Source organism: Zalophus californianus, chromosome 15, assembly GCF_009762305.2.
Source record: "Zalophus californianus isolate mZalCal1 chromosome 15, mZalCal1.pri.v2, whole genome shotgun sequence".
NCBI classification, from domain to species: Eukaryota; Metazoa; Chordata; class Mammalia; order Carnivora; family Otariidae; genus Zalophus; species Zalophus californianus.
This window is the reverse complement of record NC_045609.1, coordinates 79,915,315-79,935,655: the sequence shown is the minus strand read 5'-3', so window position 1 is coordinate 79,935,655 and position 20,341 is coordinate 79,915,315. Positions and strand designations below refer to the sequence as shown.

The window sequence follows — 20,341 nt, the reverse complement described above, 5'->3', positions numbered from 1 at the left end:
ATGTGTGAGCCACATGAGCCCTACTGCACCAGCACCGGGAGAGCCCTGCCAAAGGGCACCCGTCAGCTGCCACACTGTCTGTGCCCACCCTGTGACGCTACACAGTTGGCTCAAGGGCCCTGCTGATCCAGCAAGAGGGCATGAGGGAAATGGCAGAACTCCAACAGATCACTTTAGCCAGGACTGAATCTCCAACGTACACCAGAATAGACATAATTAAACAGGCAGTGTGGACTTAAAGGTAAAATGTCATCCCCACCAGGCCCTTGATGAAGCGAGTTTTGCTTTACAGAAGCCTTTTTATGAAGTAAATTACATTAATTACCAACATTTAAAAACATCCAACATTTAAGGGTTCTGAATCTCTGATTTATTAGACAGCATGGAAATAACAGGTTTAAATTATTTTACAAAAAGAGCTCTAGCTGCTCATAAACAGCAACTGGGCTTTCTGGGGATAAAAACAATTCTTCAGACTACCACACAAGGACACAAAGGCTCCTCATCCTATACAGTCAGCATGAAAGGGCACACAAACAAGTTTTTTGTTAAGACAGAAAACAGAGAAATCCACATACTAAATAAGGTGTCCACAATGACTCTAACGCATCCCTTAGGGGATAAGTATGTATTTGTAGGAAGCAAAACAAAGCTTTCCATAGAGAAACCACTTTCACGAGATGATTAGGTGGACCTGCAATGAAGAAAATACATTTCAAAAGATGGTTCAGACTTACACTAAGTTTTCACTGAAACACTTAGAAAATAAAAGACCTTTCTCTGTATCAAAAGAATTTCTTAAAAAACATGTCATGGGTAAATTTCAGTAAAGGTCCAAGGCCCATCCAAAACATACATTTGCAAATAATATAAATAAAACACCGAAGTTTGACCACAGAAATACTATTTGGAACTAGCTAGAATAGGCCAAGCTAAGTTCGTGTTCTGCTTCAGGGCATTACATTAAAGTGAATCTCATTCTCACTATAATTTTTTTCTTTTTAACCTTAATCACCAGCGGCTGGGCAACTGAAATGGACATGAGAACTATATAAATGTCAGAGAAATATGTAAACCTTGTTAATGTTTCCAAAAATTCATTTAGAGATAGAAACAGGTCCAAATAGATGCCTGTCTAAATGTACTGCAATTACGTTACAATTATTTTTCCAAATACACAGATATGCTCTGTCTTTTCTCAGCTCATTACTGACTCAAACAATTTGCCCTTCTGGGATCAATTGTTTGCTAATAAATAATTGTTTACAGTCACAAAATGAAGTTAGGAGGTTTTCTTATTAGTTTTCCTTCTGCACCCTAATAAGATTGAAAACTAGCTGATTCCCAGGAGTCTAACCTTAACCTTGCTTTGTTGAACAGCCCAGGAAACGATGAACCATCTGCTTCGGAAAATAATGGACGGCCAAGAGGAAATACTGTTTAATTGTAGATTAACCTCCTCATGAGGCAGTCTGAGGCAGCTTTCGAATTAGCAACTACAACCAGCAAAAGAAACAAATGGCTCGAGAGCCTTTTCCTCCACCATTTAAGGTCCAGAAAGAATGCAAAAGGATTTTCATTACCTATATTTATTTACAAATATGTATTTCCACAGTGGAAACAAAATCAAGGTCAAAACTGATTCTCAAAAGTGTAATCACTGCCCTCCAATTTTGTTTGCCCAGAATACCCTTAATGCAACAAACCATCAACCATCTCATGCACTTAAAAGTGTTCGTTTAAAAAAAAAAATCAATAAAAACCTCTTTTCCATTATTTTCAGGTTCTTAATAATATTAAAATTAATATATTTCCCTGGTTTCTTTGTTAATAGTAATAAATCCACCATTGGGGAGTACGAATTGTTTTATTATCATCAACATGGCACTTAAGTAAATGAAATCTTGTCAAGTACATGGTGACCTACAAGTTCAAAAGAAAAAAGAACAGCATGAGATCAAAATGGCCGGCCAGGACAAGAAACACAAAAGTGAGAGATTAAATGCAAACACAGCCCTTTATCCAACAGGCCTCACATGCTAAGTCTTTGCTAATGTCAAACCTGTAAAAGTATGCATGATATTGAATATTTAATACTCTGCCCCCTTTCAGGGACTCAACCAATTTAGCAAGGGTGCTAAACCATTTTAACTCAGACAAGTAGAAGAATCCTGAACACATTCAGTCATTCCATATTTATTGAGGCCTGGGTAGAGAGGGACAGAGAACAGACAAAGACCCCTGGGGGCAAGTATTTTATGGTTTAACAAGAGCCTAAGTATCAGTTTTCCCTCAGGCCTGGTGCAGGTAATTAAGTAAAGAGCTTTGCCCTGTTGATACCAAAAAAATGTAAATCGTTCCTCTCTGTTAACAGTTACAACCAAGAGCCAAAGACAGCTATAAAAATTTCAAAACTACGGAAATTTGCTATTCCAGGCAAGGCCATATTACTCTGGGTTTCCAGTAAGACCTGAAGGTCATTCACTTTGTGTAAATATTAAAGAAACAACCTCTGTGGAGAGGAAAGATTTTTGGCAGTTCAAATTCTTAAATATCTTAAACAGAATTTGCTAAAATAAATTATTCTTGAATTCCTCAACTTAATTTTGAAGCAGTGAGCTAGTAATAACTCCAGAGATTCAAATAATAGTGCCTATTCAAGAAGAATGAGAGTTTGACATTCTTCTCTACCAAACAACTAGGCACAATTTTATCCATCAGACGTCTATCAACCTACGGATATTGAAAGCTTGGGGAGAACAAGATAAAATCAAGTCCGACCCCACAGTCAGCTGTAATATGGAGCAGGCATCAACAATGCTATTCATGAATTTAGAAAAATTAATAAATCCTGGGTTGAATGCAAGAAAAGGCTCAAATACAGGTGAAGCATACTCACTTGGGTTTTGTTTCTGCATCTGTCACTTGGCGAATGAAGATACCATCTTCAGGATGTTCTGTGTCATCCATTTCATACATATAAGACGATGCTATTGCGAGCGTGGTCCCGTCATTACTGAAGGCCAGGGATGCAATGCTGGTGGGGTACCGATGGAACTGGCACAGTCGCTTTTTGTTAAATGGATCCCAAATGTTTACAAATCCATCAGAGCCACCTGCAAGTCATTTCAAAAGAGGTAAAACGGTTCTTAAAAGCAGGTACAGAAAAAAACCATTATCCCTAATGGTTAATTTTTAAGGTCACAGAAGTTACATTTTCCCCACAGATGATAAAATTTTTACTTCCTAAACATCAGAAAAAGCAAGCACAATTTTTTAAAAACTCTTCCTAAGTGCAATTAACTGTCTAATGTTCACTTAAAGCAAAATTGTTGGGGCGCCTGGGTGGCTCAGTCGGTTGGGCGTCCGACTCTTGATTTTGGCTCAGGTCATGATCTTGGGGTTGTGAGATCGAGCGCCACGAGCCCCACGGGGCGCTCTGCGCTCAGTGCGGAGTCTGCTTGGGATTCTCTCTCTCCCTCTACCCCTCACCCCCTTTTCTCTCTACAATTTAACTGAAATAAAATAAAGCAAAATTGTTATCTCAACGATGTGATGTAGGCACACGTGCTATACTATACCTGTAGCAAATGTATTGTGGATGTTGTGAAAGGAAATGGCATTGACTGGGTAAATCTGCTCGATATTGTTCTCCTTTAGTCTGTGACACTTGAAGGCATACTTCTTCTTCTGTACCTCAGGGCTTGGGTCCAGGTACTCAACTGCCACTCGGCCTTCAATGGAGCTCAATACATAACCCTGTCAAGAGGGAACCAGAGGACAAAAACGGTTACTCCAGCTTCCAAAAACAAGGCACTAATTCCCAAATTCAATCTGCACTAAAGAGGATTATTTCAGAAACTAAAGTACAGCCAGGTTTTAACCGGGTACAGGTTTTAAACTACAGTAACATAGCTATGACCAGTCCAAGAGTTAAAGAACATTTATACCCATTCTATAAAAAAAGAAAAATAAGGCTATCACATCTAGTAATTTTGTCAAATCTAGACAAGATTTTTAAAGTGCTTTAGTATCATTTATTTGTTGTCTTGTCCAGAGGGGGCTCAAATTTGTGCTCTGTGCCTCTTCACCTCCAACAACTCTTAAGAACTGTGTCCTTCGGCGGGGGTGGGGGTGGGGTTATCAATGATCCGAATCAACTACAACACCAGCCTTCCGCCTCAGTCATTCTGCCTTTTGCATTTAAGTACAGCATGGTGAGTTCACACACAAGACAACACAGGTTTTCAACAATGTTCAAAGTTGGTTTGCCGTTTCAAACCTTTTCTCACCTTTCCTTGAAAAGACAATATGTCAAAGAAACTAAAGGATATGATATTATGAACCCTATATTTTATTTATTTTTTTAATTCTAAAGGTATGAAGAAGAATTATTCCTGGAAAACTACTTGGGGAGAAAAAAAATCAGTGAAATCTTAAAACTTCCATCATCAACTAGAAACATGTACTAACAAAGTTTTAGACATACGACATAAAAATAATATTTAAAAATACAAGGATATCTTATCATCACAGTCAAATCTTTAAAAGTCACATAACTGCAATGCCTTATCTTCAATGGAAATTTACAATTTCCTGAGAAAAAGAACTGTGATCACCATTTGAGGTACCAGCCTTTCGAGATAAAGGGCCAAGAGAATAACTGACATAATTGCATCTAGCTCCTCAACCACTAAAGGATAGCATAAGATTTCAAAGATATCTGCCGTTTTTAATGACTTTTCCTCTCATAAAATTCTTATAGCAGCTGACACCACCACCAACTCTCCTTCAAACTTTAAGGATTTGAGGGGAAAAGAGGCTCACTAATAAACAGGGCAATCTTGTTTAGCAGTGATGATGGGGAGGGGAACCCACCCCATGTTTCAAGAGGTAGTCATTACATAAGGATCAGCGCCTTCTCTAAAAAAAAAAAAAATCCAAGTTCTGCTGTCAGACCAGCTAAAGAACTCTATTAGTATCAGAGTTACAGAGGCAAAAAAAAAAAAAGAGTACAGCAAATTCCATAATCCTAAATCTCCAGATTTAAATTTGAATTCACCCGTTTGGTAAACTGAAATATGTGCAAAACGCTCCCTGATTACCATATACCTGTCAAGCATCCTGGACCAAGGAAATCAGAAGACCTCTATTCAAACCACTGGTAGATTACTTAACCTCTCTGAACATCAAGATCTTATCTGAAACTGGGTTAACACACTACTCTTTAACACAAGGCTGTTGAAAAGGTAACTATAGCAAATTCTAAATCAGTACTCAAAACATTTTTTAAAAAGCAAAGCTTTAAAAGGCAGTGACCAATGAGATGAGATCTTATTTTCAAATTCGCAAACAGGGGATGGGGAATATGTCAGTACCTGCTTGTTTGGAAATGCCCGGATGCAGCGAGTCTGGTACTTGAGGCTGGACTCCCGGCGCTGTTGCACATAGCCCATGTTCCTTAAGTCCCACACCAGCACTCTGCGGCCTGCAGTGCCCACAATCAGCCGGTCTCCAGACACTGAGAGGGTATACACCTTTCAAGAAGACCAAAACTTACTAAAATCCACCTATTTGCCTAAACAGGCCGTTTAATCCCTGAAGAAGTCCACTAACTGTGAAACCATAAAAGTTGGCTGATCGGGTTCTCAAACACAGGTATTAAATTTTAAATGCTACAGTTACACAAACCAAGTAATGTGCACAAAATAATCAATCCAAAATATTCTTAATACTTAGCCATGTATCATATAATGTACATTCTAATTAATTCTGCAAAAACACTTTTGAGACTTAATTCTCTTGGTTACTGAAACAAATTCAATTATTAAGCAATTTTTCCAGCCCTCCTGTTTCATTTAGTAACAATGTAAGTGTAAAAACTACTCAAAAAGGAGATAATAAAGTCATAAAAACAATTCAAGATACCTCTCAATAGGCTTCTAGCTTTTCATAAAATAATCATTTTCCAAGTTATTTGTTTATGACCACCCTTTAAAAAAAGATTTCATGTTGTTAACTCTAAAAATCTTGATTTTCTAGCTGTCACAGTGAATAAAAAGGCCTTTCCAAGAAGAATGAAGGAGCCATCATTAATTAGCTGCTTAGTTGCTTTTGGTGGCATATGTACTCAAAATTAAAAGCCAAGAACAGTGGTCTGGCATGTGACAAAGCACATTCTTGTGCCTTGATGTCCTACTAAACACTCAAGACAAAGTTCATCTTTAGTGAAAATTTAAAAAGCATCTTCTCCCTTACAGGCATCTATTTTGCCCACATGATGCCCTTTTTACAATATTAAAAAAATTTCCATATAAAATTCCTTTATAATCACAGAATTTCCTGCCAGCAAGTATTTCAAGTGGTTTGTTTTCAAATAGCAAATTCAAGAAAATAGTGCCAAAATGTATTTTCCTGATCACATTAAATAATTTTTTTAAATCTAGACTTCAGGCATAAAGCTGTACTCTGGTTATTTCAACTAAGAAGCAACTAATTTAATCTGAGTTAATATTTTAAAACCTGAATAATCACTATTAAAAAATGAAGAGAGCCCATGGCCTGGTAAGACATCTCTTTAACATTCAGTAACTAAACCACAAGGTTAGTAATCACTAACGTGTTAACTATATACCACCACCCCAAAATACCAAGTTAGGTTTAACAATACAACAACCCAATAGTCGCAGACTTCTGACCTCAAAATTCAACAACTAATTTGACTAAGGGAAAAATCAGGAATTAAAAAGATTCAAAACAGCAGATTTAACATAAGCATATTTAAACAACAGAAATTCGAGATCTACCGCAGTTTACTCAGAAAGCACAATGTTTGCAGAAAAATAGAAATTAACCTCAGACATGTGAAACGCCAAACTTAAAAAACACAGAATCCAGAAAGAGATCGATTTATAACAGTACAATCAGATTGGGAATTTTATCTTAAATCTTTACTATACAGGTGACACACAAGCTTCTAATAGGGCTTTCTATCCCCGCTGATCGTAAATCATGTGAAACCACTGTCATGCTACTGACTAGGTATATACATTTATCAAAGAAAGTATTAAAAAAGGTGACATAATGAACCTTGCTGAACCAATAAGCAGCTTGATTCAGTGTGGCTGTCCATTATACTATATTCTGTCAGCAATTTATCACAGCTCTTAACATGTTACATACAACCATAAATCAAAACTAGAAACAATGCAATTATTTTATTCTGAACAAAGGTCTTGCCAGGAGTAGATTCGACTGTGATGTGACAGAAATAATGGCTCTTTGGATGCACTACAGTATATAATGATGGCTAACAGGAACTGAATAGTATATTTACACTAAGGAAATAGACTCAAGTGAAGGATACCTTCAAACTGCTAAAACAATCAATCTTTAAAATTAACTACCACCTGATAAAGTCTGATGAGGCTACAGCAAGAATGCTCAATTACACTTTCATTGTACAGATCAAAAGATCAGAATAATACACAAAGTTTCAGTTTTAAAAAAGCTTTCTTCAGGAGAGCCTTCAAACGACATCTGTCAACATTAAAAATAAATAAATAAATGGCAAAACCCAGGGAATATAGGACACCTTTCTCACTAACTTCAACTTCAAAATAACCCATTCCACCCTCTTAACAGTCCACTCAAATGAAACCTCAGGTCATAAGTGAAAATGAGTGATGCTCTGTCCCACTTCCTGGTTTGGGCATGTCAAACCCAATTTAAGGCAATCCAACAAGTCTTTGCTAAATGACTTCTCTGAAAAGGCATTGAGTTGCTTCTCAGTCCCGGGATTTAAAGCATTAACAATACAGAGCAGTGGGTTTATTTAAGCCACTACTATCCAGTACAAAGATGACAACAAACAGAAAAAAAAAAGCTGACCCAAATACCAAAATCCAATCCCTTTGTTTCAAAAAGAATCAACTTTTTTTTAAGTAATCTCTACGCCCAATGTGGGGCTCAAACTCATAATCCCAAGATCAAGAGTCGTGTTCTTTACTGACTGAGCCAGTCAGGCACCTCTCATCAACTCTTAATTAACCTTCAAATTCAACACCATATTCATCAAACGTGCATCAAATCAAATCACCCCAAAGATTATAATTTCTATTTTGAATGTAAAGAGCCTACCTTTTCAGGCTGAGAGAAGGTCCCTGCATTACAAGGAGTTCTGGGATCCCACAGTTTAACTGTCTGGTCCCAACTCCCTGTCACCATCACGTTCACTTCAGGGCAGTATTCAACACATCTGATAGGGGCATCATGGGTTCCAACGAGATTTTCTACAGGGGGAAAAAAAAAAAAAAAATCACCCAGCTTTACTACTACCTCCACTAAACAAAGATTCCTCAAGTGAACAATAGAAGGAAACACTGATTAAACTGTAATGAATCGGCTTCCACCAACTCAATGAAAATGTCTGCATATGGAAAAATTTCTACATGACTATAAATAGTCATCCATTCCTCTCTGTTCACCTTACAATGCATAGTTTGATTCACTAACGTGGTACATACCAAAGGCTGACTTGAATTTCACATTACATTAAATTGGTGGCATATCTGTTTTTTTTCCCTCATTTGATTCTAGATTCCTTAAAATCAGAAACCTTGTTGAACGCCATAGTTCTGACTTTATCTACTGCAGGTTCTGATACACGGTAGGTACTCAAATACCTGCTGAATGAAAGAATGAGTAGAAAACTCTGGTTTCCTGGATCTGGATAAAACTTACTGCATTAAAGCCAACATTTATAAGAAACTTATTTACATGGCAACAGGATATCTGAAAGCTGGGGGATAAGGCAGGCAGGGAGTCTTATGATTAGTCCCCTTGGTTTTCATGGTGGGTCAAATTTCCAACAGACAATTTTTTTCCTTTCTATTCCAACTCTTCACACTATCTCATCCATTCATTCAACGAACATCTACTAAATGTCAAGTATGTGCCAAAATCTATGCCACATGCTAAGGATACGACAAATAAAAATATGTGATCCTGATCCTCAACCAGGAAAACTACCTGTTTAAAAAATATATCATTTAAACAAGAAAAAAAAGGACCTCATGAAGTTCAGCAATGACCTCCTGAGAATAAACAGCTAATTCCCTTAACTATGGTCTCCATATCAAAAATCTTTGTATTTCAGTGTTTTTTTCTTCTGTTTTCCAACAAATAGGACCCAAACCTGCAAGCTAACTTACTATATAATCTAACAAAACCAAATAGTTTTGCAGTTCTAAGTTACATGACAAAGTGACTTTCATGAAATAACCTCTTCTAAGTTTTTGTTTTTTTGACAAAATATTGTGCTCAACTTCTTTCCATTCTCCCATTGTCCCGCTAATGCTCAGCTAGTCACATCTCTGTGACTTGCCAACTGCTTCAAGTACATCTATACCTAATGTATGCACATACAAAAAAAATTTTTTTAATGCTCCAAGAGCTCTGTGCATTTGAGTTCCATTCCATTTCTGCTCTGTTCCAAAGTCACCATAAAAAATTGGTGAAGTCATTTCCTATCCAGGCCTCTAAGAAACTAACATAAAAAAAAAGTCATTTTATTATTCATTCAGTAAATGTTAACTGAAGCATATTCTATGCTAAATCATCACACAAGCAGAATTAATACAGTAGCTGGACAGGACTGGCTATTTTATAATATCAGATTTTTAAAGACCTATCATCTTTCAGTCTGAACTAAATAAGCTCCTGAAAAGAGAACACTCAAACATCAGCACTGTCCTGGAAAATCTTAATGAGCAGTAGACTACTATGGGGTCCAGTCCACCTCTGAGGACAGGTACAGGTCACATACTTAAGGACAACTTCATGTAAATACTCAGAGTGGTGATCCTAATGGAACAAATTTACTGAGAAAGTACATGCATATTTTGTGATCAGTAATTTAATGGTTATCATTCAAACAAAAGTCTTAAATTGAAGCCACTATTACTTGTAAACAACTTGGGAACTAAGCAATTCAGGAACCACTCTTCCCAAATAAACATTTACACTTTAGTACCCTAGCTGAGGAAACAATAAACTGATAAAAATGTGCCCATATTACCTTGATCAGTGTTCAAATCATGCATTTTCAATTGATGGTCTAATCCCCCACTCCAAGCATGTGTTGGATCCTACAAAATAGAAGTTTCAAGTCATTCAAAAGTTATAGACGTTTACAAAGTGTTTCAAAATTCCTGTTTCTACAGCCAGCTGTTCACTTTATGCTCAGGATGATGTACACTGGGCTCTCACACACACAAAATAGAGCAAATAAGTGGTCACCAAAATAACAGCAAATTAAGGAAGGACTGTTCACCTCATTGGCTGCGAGCACACAGGTATTCCTATTTCCTAGGGAAAACAAAAAACCTTCCTTTTGATAAGGCAACCAAATTTTACTGTCTTGTTGTAAATTTCAAATACAAATGTCAGATATCCACAAAGTTTGCAGGGTTACTCTTTTTGAAAGAGGAGACCGTTTCCGCCGTCTGCATAACCCCAACCCCCCAAAAAACTGTATTTGGCTCAACACAGTGTCCAGGAAAATCTTAAGAGCTGGCCAAATAACTACCGACAGAAGCTTCTATCCGATACTGGTAGAAGGACGGTATCAACACAGGGTATCCTAAAACAAAGAGGGCAGGTGCTCGAACTGAGGACACCTACATAGAAGGCGCAGTCCAGGACGGCGCCGGTGTGCTGGTACTTGAGCCGCATGGAGTTGGCCGGCACATCGTAGAGGCGCACCGACGTGTCCCAGGAGGAGACCAGCAGGAACTGGGACGTGTTGGGGCTGAACTTCACCGAGGAGATGCCGTCCTCGGGTGGCTGGTTCAGTTTGAACTCGTTAGAACCGGTCATCTACGGAACAAGCGACCAGTCAGTCCGCAATGGTTCGGGGTGTTGGGCTGACTGCACGCCGCGTATTCAGGGGGTTCACGGTTAGGAGGTGCCTTACGGGCGCGCGGGGGGAGTCTTAGAGGGGAGGGACCTAGAGAACCTCGGCGACCCGGAGTCTGCGCCTGCGCAGACCCTGCGCGCCCGCCGCAGTCGGAACTCACCCCCCCCATCCCCCGCCGCCCCTTCTAGGTGTCCCAAGCCGCCCGGCCCGCGCCCGGGTACCCCTAACTGCCGCCCCCAGCACAGCCTGCCGCGGGCTCCCGCACCCCGGCCCCTCCGCCAGGCCTACCGCCCCGGACGCTCCTAAAATAAAGAGGATTGGAAGGGAAACGGGTTCCCCGCGGCCGGCTCCGACCTGGGATGTCACTAAAGAGTCCGCCCCAGAGCCCCGTCGCCTAGCCCCTGCTACCTTGGGCTCCGCTCAGAAACAACTTGGCCGCCGCTGACCGCCGCCACCACCAACCTCGCTTCGCTCCGAGCACTCGCGGGCTGGGCAAAAGAGGCGGAGAGGAAGCTCCAGCGTATGGCCGCCATTGGCTAATTTCAAACGCCAACGTCTCGCTCGAGGCAGCCAATTGGTCCGCTCGGAGGGCCCGGCGACGGTCAACCCAGCCATCTTGTTCCGGCTCAAAGGCAAACGGCGGCTTTTCCGATCACGTGGTCTCCCTTTATCACAAGGCTGAGGCACGGGTCTTCGGGAAGGACGAGGGGAAACTACAATTCCCAAAGTGCGCCGCGCCGAGGCTGAGCCCACGCTCTCTCCCGCCCGTGTGCAGCACGCTGGGAAATGTAGTTTCCTGGGGGCCGACGCCTGGTCGGTCTTCTGAGTAGTAGGCGGGAAAGATGCTCTTTCCAATTGGACCCGTGGCGCACTCCCCAACTCGGTCTCTCAGACGCAAGAACCCCATTTTGGTCAATACTTCTGTAGAAGTAAATTATTCTCCCTTTCACCGGACATGCATACGCCCATGAATTTAACCAAAAATTGGAGTGGAAATATTTGCTCTAATCAATTGCATTACTCTTCCCTGATTTATTCTCATTTTCCTGGCGTTTCCACCCATTAGCCAGGGACTCACATTTTCCATTGTCTTAAGATCTATGGATATCATAAAAACTCATCCTTATTTTTACTATGCTTTATCCCTCCATTCCATCTTTCTGCAAACATTTATTGAGCACCCACTGAATACCAGGCCTGGTGAGAGCATCTGGGAAGATACATTAATCAGACAGTCCTTGCTCTCGGGGAGGAACTCACTGTCCAGAAGGGTGGACAGCCTGGAAAAGAATTACTCTGCAGTGCGTTAGAGCTCGAAAGCTTCTGTATATTTAAGCAGCGTCCTAAAATGACAGCTACAAGCTTCTCCCCATTCACCTTCCCACCCCCAAAACTCCCTAGAGTTGCAGGCTCAGTTTGCTCCCATTATCTGTTTCTAGACTCCTACAGAAATAGGAGAATCGAGAAGTTGCTTCTGGAACTTACTTGACCTCCATGAAAGAAAAGTAATTCTTAATCTATAACTAGAATGCTGTGACTCAGTTACTCTTGAATATCAAAAACTCATTGATAATTTTCAATTTAATCCATAGTGTAACCTCTTTTTCACTGCCTTTTGTGAAAAAAAAATTTATTTTATTATGTGATTTTGTATGAAGCGGGAGGAAATTGTTGGAGTTACAGTGTTTAACTTTTAAGGTATATTAATAGAGGAAAAGTGTTGTTGGTCTTTACCCATTCACAGACCCTACGCAGGTGCACTTCTTTTCAGGATTCTTGACACAATAAACACACACACAGTAACCACCCTTCTGCCCAATGTGTTGATATTACTGCTAAAAGAACAGAAACTTGCCCTCCCTCGTTGCCAATCCTCATACTTGGTTCTCTATATTTCCTCTTTCAACAAGTTAATGGTGAGGTTAAGAATTTTAAAATGTAGTGCCTTACCTCCCTTCTAACTTTGGCTAAATAATTTTATCTCCAAATAATTCTATTTGGTTCCCTCTCCCAGTTGTTTATTTAATTCTATTAGAGTTTCAAGATTCTGAGCATGAATTATCTGCTAATAAAATCTAAGTGTATTTCATTATACAGTGTGTGTATGATTCAGGTCCCTCTGGGCACGCAGTTGCAGCCGGACTCTATTCGAGTTTTAAGAAACGTCAATCTTTTAAATCCAGTTTACAGCCTGAAAAGGAGGCTGATGATTTTGCTGATTATTCAAATGAATTGATAGTCTTGAGATAGGAGATCTGGCCACAATGGAATCCTGAACATTTTAAATCCAAATGCAAAGTCGTGTGTGTGTGTGTGTGTGTGTGTGTGTGTGTGTGTGTGTGTGTGTGTGTGTGTGTGTGTGTGTGTTAACCCTCAGTTACCTGTAGGAGCAGGGAAGTCCCAGAAACTAATTACAGTGTTGGATCACCTTTGACTGCTAATTTCTGAAGTAGTAAAAGGACTGAAATATCCACTATATGATATCATCCCTGAAATCTTAAGGGCAAAATCACTCTGCCAATTAAGAGCCTAGAGTGGCTAGAGAAAACCACTTCCTATAAGATAAGTAAGCATAAGGAGGATATAGTGACCCGATACTGTTAAAACCATCATCTCTTGACAAAAACATAATCTATTGAAATGCAGACAATAATGAGATGGATGGAATATTCCTATACAAGTAGGTCCTTGAGCAAATTGGTTGTTTCAGCATGGAATATTCAAATAAGAACTTTAAGGGACAGGAAGAATTTAAAGTGGGTCATCTGGAAAGAAAAAATTCTTTGGAATAAAATACATGTACCAAATAAGTCAGAAGAAAACAGACCCAGTGTCACTTTTGTTTTCTCTCTGTGTCTATCCAATATTTAGCCTAGTTCTCAGCAACTTCTAGGGCTCAGTAAATATTTACTGAGTTGAACTCAGCTGGAATGAAATAAGCGGACTAGAACTAACTTAGCATCTGCAGGTGTGTTCTTGGATAACAACCCTCTGACGTCATCTTGAAAGATTGTAATTTTCATGAAATCTTATATGAGAAGAAAACAACGACCTCAAAATGGACAAGAGACCAAGCACTTAAGACAGAATACTGCGGGTCACATAGATCTGGTTTACAGATAGCCTCTACATTTTCATAAAATGCTGATAATTTCGATGCCTCTCGCCTCAGAGACAAGTCCGTCACGCAAGTGTTTTCCTTCTAGAGGATGAGGTCCGACCTCCGCCCTGCGCCCTCCCAGCACCCTTACACCCGCTAAGGAGACCTCGGGACCGGAGGCGGGAGGACCGGGGCGGTCTCCCCACGTGACACGGAACCATCGTCCTCTTCTAAGGTCCAGTCATCTTTTCCGACGTTTTACACGGAACAAGCGGCTGCGATCAAACATTGCAAAACTCTGCGATTGGCATGACACTCGCGCTGCTATTCTCTGGGTGCCGCGCCCTCCCAACCCGCGCGCGGCGGCAAGTGTTAGGGCACGGAAGCCGGTGGGCACGCAGGCCCCGCGCCGCGGTTCCTTTCAGCGCGACTGGCCACGTGCTTGCCCGTGACCCCTCCATTCAGCCACACACAATGCAAACTATAAACTATAAACAACAATCAAAAAGTGCGCGGGAGCGCCTTTGCCGCGCGCCTAGTCTCCAGACTCAAATCCCTCCTCAGCCGAAGTGCCGCCTCTCCGCACCCAGTTCCCGCGCGGCGGGGGACGGAAAACTGTGCCACCCGCTCGGGAAGTGTACGCGGCTGCAAGCCTGTCGCGCCAGGCTGGGGGATGAGCAAAGCGAGCTCTGCACCTGGTTCAGGCAGCGCCATCCCACCTGACCTTCGCCCTTGGAAGGAGGCGCGTGGCACAGGCTGGACCACGTCGCACGGCGCCCTGCTGCGGCTAAGCCCGAGGCGCTCCCAGTGCTGGGAAGATGCTCGTTCGGGGAAGGCAGCGCTTCAGCAGTGAGGCTCCCAGCCTTTGTCCCTCTCAGCGCGGGCTCGGGAGATGGATTCCTGCCCAGGTGCGCCTCAGCCAGCGCCAGGTCTATGGGCACCGGGGAGCGGAAAGGGGTGCAGCTCTAGCCCACGTGCCGCCTCGACGGCGCCAAGGTCCCCATCTTTAACCCCTGACCCCAGTCCCACCCTCCACGTGGGGCGAGCAGTACCTCTACTGCCTGCCGCACGCCTCCACCGAAAATCGAGAAAAGCCGCGCGTTAGCACGCACGCTGAGCAATCAATCTCAACAAAGTTAGCAACGATGCTTAAAATGTTTTATTTTTTTTCCTCTTTAAAAATATTTACAGATCTGAAATCTCCTCCTACCCATCCTCGGAACGAGGAAAACGAAGAGGCGTTGAGATAACTGTGCAAACACCTCGCTGGCTTTGGCCGGCTGTGTGTGCATGTACATACATACAGGTGTATATATGGGGAGAGGGGTGTACCTGGTTCTGTTGGTGTTTTTCTGATTTTTCCCCCCTACCAATCAATGTAGATCTGGCCGAAACTCCCATTCCCACCACCACCCGAGAACATCCCCTCCACAATGGTTTTCAAAGCGTATTGGTTTGTTTGGGGTAGAAAGCAGGCGATCTGGCTTGAGAAATGCCGATAAATACCCGAAACAATCAAAACAAAAAGTAGGGCAGAGGCCATAAATAAGAGATAATGAATACACATGGTGTATTTCTTAATATTTCTGGCAACACACCGCCCCGCTCCGGAGCCCCGGGAGGGGGCAGCTGGAGGCGACCGGGAGAGCGCGGCGCGGGCCGGCGGCCGCTCAGTAGTCGAGCTTGTTGTAGAGGTTGTAGAGAGGTAAGGCCGAGAGGTTGCTGCCGGGGTAGTAGAGCGGCGCGGGGAAGGCGAGCGAGCGCGGCACCGGCACGCGCAGCAGCGAGCTGTCCCGGAACACCAGCGGCATTCCCACCAGAGTCTGCGCCGAGGCGTGCGCCATGTTGGCCGCCTCCAGCTCGGCCGAGAGCTGCCGCTTCCACTTGTTGCGGCGGTTCTGGAACCAAGTCTTGACCTGGGTCTCGGTGAGCTGCAGGCTGGAGGCGAGGCAGGCGCGCTCCGAGCTGCTCAGGTAGCGCTTCATGTCGAAGGTGGACTCGAGCTGGTACACCTGGCTGCGCGAGAAGACCGTGCGCGTCTTCTTTTTGGCGGCGCCCGCCTGCCGCTCGGCGCCGCCGTCCCGCGGCCGCTCTGGCCCTGGCGACGGCGAGCCCGCGGGCAGGAGCCTCTCTTTCTCTTCCTTAAAGTCCGGGTGCGAAGGAGAGAGGAAAGGCGTGCGCTCCGAGCTCGCCGGCCCCGCGCCTCCGCTGCCCTTGGGGGTACCTGGGGAGGGAGAACAGACAGGAAGGCATGGAGTTGGGGAGCCTCCGAACCCCCCAGCCCTGGCCAAGACGGGGTGGGGGGATGGCAGGCGGCTGCAGCCTTGGTCCCAACCCCTTCCTCTGCTCCCTTTCGCTGGAACCCAAAGCCCAGCACCCTAGTCTTGAAAAAGCAACGGGACCCAGCTATTTCGAGAGTATGGGGTCTCTGTGCCCCCAGCTTCGGTGAAAGGACATGTGGCAACGGGGAGCAAGTCTGGACGGGGGGGACATTAGCATCATTTTAAAAGGTGATTTTGCCTTGTAATAACTGAGCTGGAAGAGTTCCCCGAGCTTTATAGTGTGGCATCATTTCACAGGCCGTTTGTTCGGAAATCACGCTAAGGACTAACGCGGGGCTCCCCTTCGTCAGTGTTGTAAAGAGGAACCATCTCTGAAAGGCACCATTGTCAATCATCTTGGAGTGGTAATCAGGCCGGGGGGGGGGGAGCGGGGAGAGGGAGAGAGAGGAGAAAAAAGAAGCTGGACGAGATTGCAGTAGAGACAGACGGACCGCTGGGACCCGACTTCTAGACCTCTTGTTCGGAAAGTATCCCACCGATGTACAAAGGGGATATTGAGGGCACAGCCGTGTGTGCGGCCCGCCCTGTACCAGCCCGCTGTGGTATATTCTCCTTCCAACCCAACCTTCTCCAAGACGGTTCCCGTCACCTCCCTAGCCCCCTCCGGGAGGAGGAGACAACAACGCGCGCGTGTCCCCTCCCCTCCTCCCTGGACCCCGGGCGGCCGGGGCTCTGGCCAGAGGGGGCCTGGACCCCGGCACAGCTTCCCTCCCCTAGAGCTTGCTCGCGGCCGACCCGGCGGCGTGCGATCCTTACCCAGGCAAGGAAAGGGGATGGGGGGGTGATGCTTGGGGCCCGGCTCCTTGGGGCCGTGCGGGTCTGGGCAGAAGCAGGCAGGTGCCTTCCAGCCGTCGTCCGGCTCCTCCTCCTCCGAGGACACGGACAGGCTGCGCTTCCTGGCGGGCCAGCCGGCGGGCTCCCGTGGCACCTCCGAGGGGCCCCCGCCCAGGATGGACTGAATGGTGAAGCTGGAGACGCCGCCGGCCGCCGGACACCCCTTGCCTGCATCTTCCTTGCTGCCCATCCTGGGTTCATAAGAAATCGGAGGAAACCAAGAACTCCCTTTAGAGACGATCTGGGTGGAAGGTGGTGCAGGCAGGCAGGCGGGGGGAGGGGCGGGGAGGGGAGCCAGGGGGAGGGGGCGGCGAAGCTGGTGAGGCGTCCCCTCTGCGCGGGGGACACGCGGGCACGGGATGGCTGCACGGGGATCCCTGCCTGCCCGGCTCTGGGCGCGCCCGCCCAGCCCCGCCGCGAATGCCCCTTCCTTGCCCGCCAGCTCGCGGGGTCTCCAGCGGCGCGGAGGTGGCGCGGCCTCATTTGCATAGAGGTTACCCGGACGCGGCCAATCGCAGCGCCGCCGAGCGGCCCCGGAAATTTTCAAAAAGCCCAGGCCCGGCACGCAGCCACTGTGCGCCCCGGAGCGCACCGAGAACCCGGCGGGCATCTGCTGTGTCCAACCAGGGAGAGCAGGGCCGAAAGCAGCATAGATTCCAGCCCACGTTCCTAGCCTCTGTATCGACTCCCACCAGTGGGACTCCGGCCCCCTCGAGGGGCACGGGCAGTGCGGGGCTCCGAGCTGGAGTGGCCCGACGCCTCCGTCGGAGGAGCTCAAACAGGCTGCTCGAGGACCCTCCCCTAGCCTCCCACCCCTTCTCCTCGGGGCTGGCGGGCAGAACTGGCACCCCGCAGACCGCTGCGTCCGGCAAGGGAGGGAAGGGGTTCAGGAGCATGCGCCTCCGAACTGATGCCATTCCTGGGAGCTTAACTGGGAGGCCCGGTAGCAGACGACTTCTGCCCATCCCCTCCTACAGAGCTCACCCCTGTCACAGGCCCAACAGGCCTGCATAATCCCTGGGGTAGGAGAGACCTAGATCTTGTTGCAAGAGATCCTGGTTCAAGTCCCAGCACCACCATTTACAGGCTGCGTGAACTAGGACAAGTCCAGTTCCAGTTAGAACCTCCCTGCTCTCACAGGTGAAATGAACTTCTCATTAGCATCCTCCCCCTTTCTCCTGTTTTGAGGATGGCATTAGGTAGGAATGGGAAAGGCGCTGAAAACCCAGAAGAACTAGGAGCTCATAGTACCTACTCTGTAAACTTTTGCTTAATAGCTCACCGTCAACCGCCCACCCTCTGTTTCACAGGTGATTTCCGGTTTTTGGCAAATACTGCAGGCCATGGAATTGCTGCAGAAATAGAAGCGCTTTGATGCTGGGAAGAAGAGAAGGAGGTGAGAACAGGTTATGGTTTTAGAATTAGGCAAAGTCGATTCAAATCTCGTCTGGGTGACCTTGGACATGATACTAAAACTTTCTGAGCATCGGTTTCCTCCTTTCCTAAAATTAGAGGAAGAAATGCCTACCTCGAAGAAGTTAGGTTAGGTCAAAGTGGCCAACTCCGAGGCGCGGGTTAAGTGTTTAATAAACCGTGGTTCGTTCCCTCCTTGCGGCCGCCTCTAAGCCCTGGCTCTCCCCCCCTTTAATTCCCAGATCGGCTGTTAGTGGATCTAGAAGCAGCCTGGTGCCGGCAAAACGGTACCGGGGCACAGTTGTCTACACAAACATGGAGGAAACGAAGACGAGGTAAGGCCCCAAGGCGCTCAGGCAACGCCGCCACCCCCACAACCCCCCCCCCCAGCCCCGCCGCTGCGGCCTCGAGAATGCTGGACCAAGAGCTCTTGGGAGGCCCCTGCTCCTAGGATATTCCCCCAAAAGCAACCAAGGTGATAGGAGACTCTGGAATCAGTCCCCACAAATGTCCAGACGCTGCACCATGACGGTGCAGTTCCCTCCTCGCCCGTGCCGCGCCGGGTTATTGAGTAAAGCGCTTATAATATCATTAGCTGCGGTGAGTTACCGACTGCAACCCTACCCGTGGCAGAACCTCTCGCTACTTAACTCCTCGAAGGGCTCGTTAATGGGCTAATTGATTAGGAGTCGGCGGCGCAGCCGAGCAGGGGCAGGCGAGGGGGTGGAGGCTAGGGGCTGTGCGCCACGGCCCGGGAGGCCCGCGAGGGGCAGGTGCCGGCCTCCGTCACCGCATTAACCTCTTCAGGGCTCTGCGGCGGGGTCGAGACACATTACAAATGGTCAGCTTTAATCATGGTGTCAGCTCATTAACCCGGAAGGACCCGGCGCTGAAATACAATTTGTGCGTCCTCTGCGCGGCCGCGGCGCAGGCTCGGGGGCCACGTCGCAGCCTGTCCCGCGCGCTCCCGCTTGGTTGGGGGATAGAGGGGAGGTTCCTGGAAAGACACAGCCGACTCTCTCACCCGCCTGCAGCCTCTCCGCCTGCCTCAAGCACCCTGAGTGGGCTCTGTCTCACGGCCCGGGCCGAGGCTACCCCAAGGAAATGGGCCAACCCGGAGAGTAGGAGCCCGCCACCCTCTGGGGAAGAAAGCCGAGTTGGGGGTGGGCATTGGCTGGACCCTTCCTAATTAGGAAATACTTGGTGCCGGCAACCTGGAACACGCCGGAGCATCCCATCTCTCTTCACTTTAATCCTCATGGCAAACCTGCGGTGCAGATCTTTACCCCCATTGTACAGGCCGGGAAACTGAGGCCCAGTGGAGAAAAGTGACCATCCCGAGCAGAGTAAGCAAGATTGAAGCTCAAGGTTGTTCCACTGCCAATACCAGGCCCTTGGGAGGGGGCGAGGGCTGGAGCAGGCTTCGGCACGGAGTTTGAGAAATTGCTGCGGGGAAGACTGTGAGGACTTCAGCAATCTCGCGACCGCCGGGGCAGATGTATGGGTGGGGCCAAGGATCCACGGGGTTGGCCTCCCCTAGGAGGGGACCATGCCAGGTGGGAGCCAGACCTCTGGAGTGGGCCTCAGAGAAGCAGTTCCAAGGCCAGGAGCAGCGAGGGACTGCGAGTGGGGAGGGGAGTGTGGCGGGGGCGGGGGGTGCTGAGGTTTGAGGACTGGTTTGAGTTCTCAAAACTAGGAAACCACGCAGCCCCGCGACCCCACAACCTTGCCCCA

General features: G+C 46.2%; 2 protein-coding genes across 4 annotated transcripts in view; both read right to left on the bottom strand.

Annotated features, from left to right (window-relative positions):
- Window positions 1-347: 347 nt before the first annotated feature.
- BUB3 (BUB3 mitotic checkpoint protein) lies at window positions 348-11,520 on the bottom strand. Of its 2 annotated transcripts, none has more exons than XM_027596613.1 (8): window positions 11,327-11,520; window positions 10,684-10,878; window positions 10,079-10,148; window positions 8,140-8,291; window positions 5,379-5,537; window positions 3,582-3,759; window positions 2,900-3,116; window positions 348-694 (listed from the first exon to the last, which is right to left on the bottom strand). In XM_027596613.1, exons 2-8 carry the CDS (start codon window positions 10,876-10,878, stop codon window positions 685-687), a joined length of 981 nt encoding a protein of 326 aa, XP_027452414.1. In that variant the 5' UTR covers window positions 11,327-11,520; the 3' UTR covers window positions 348-684. The 2 variants fall into 2 exon arrangements, with proteins under 2 accessions (XP_027452414.1, XP_027452413.1); XM_027596612.2 differs by having other exon boundaries at window positions 348-1,923; window positions 11,327-11,510.
- A 3,648-nt stretch (window positions 11,521-15,168) lies between these two features.
- Window positions 15,169-20,341, bottom strand: part of HMX2 (H6 family homeobox 2) — an 18,500-nt gene continuing 13,327 nt past the window's right edge. For both annotated transcript variants that reach the window (XM_027596339.1, XM_027596338.1), the window contains exons 2-3: window positions 17,117-17,385; window positions 15,169-16,242 (exon numbers count right to left, since the gene is read on the bottom strand). In XM_027596339.1, coding sequence (XP_027452140.1) covers window positions 15,689-16,242; window positions 17,117-17,384 — 822 coding nt within the window. In that variant the 5' untranslated portion in view covers window position 17,385 and the 3' untranslated portion in view covers window positions 15,169-15,688. The remainder of the gene's footprint in view (window positions 16,243-17,116; window positions 17,386-20,341) is intronic.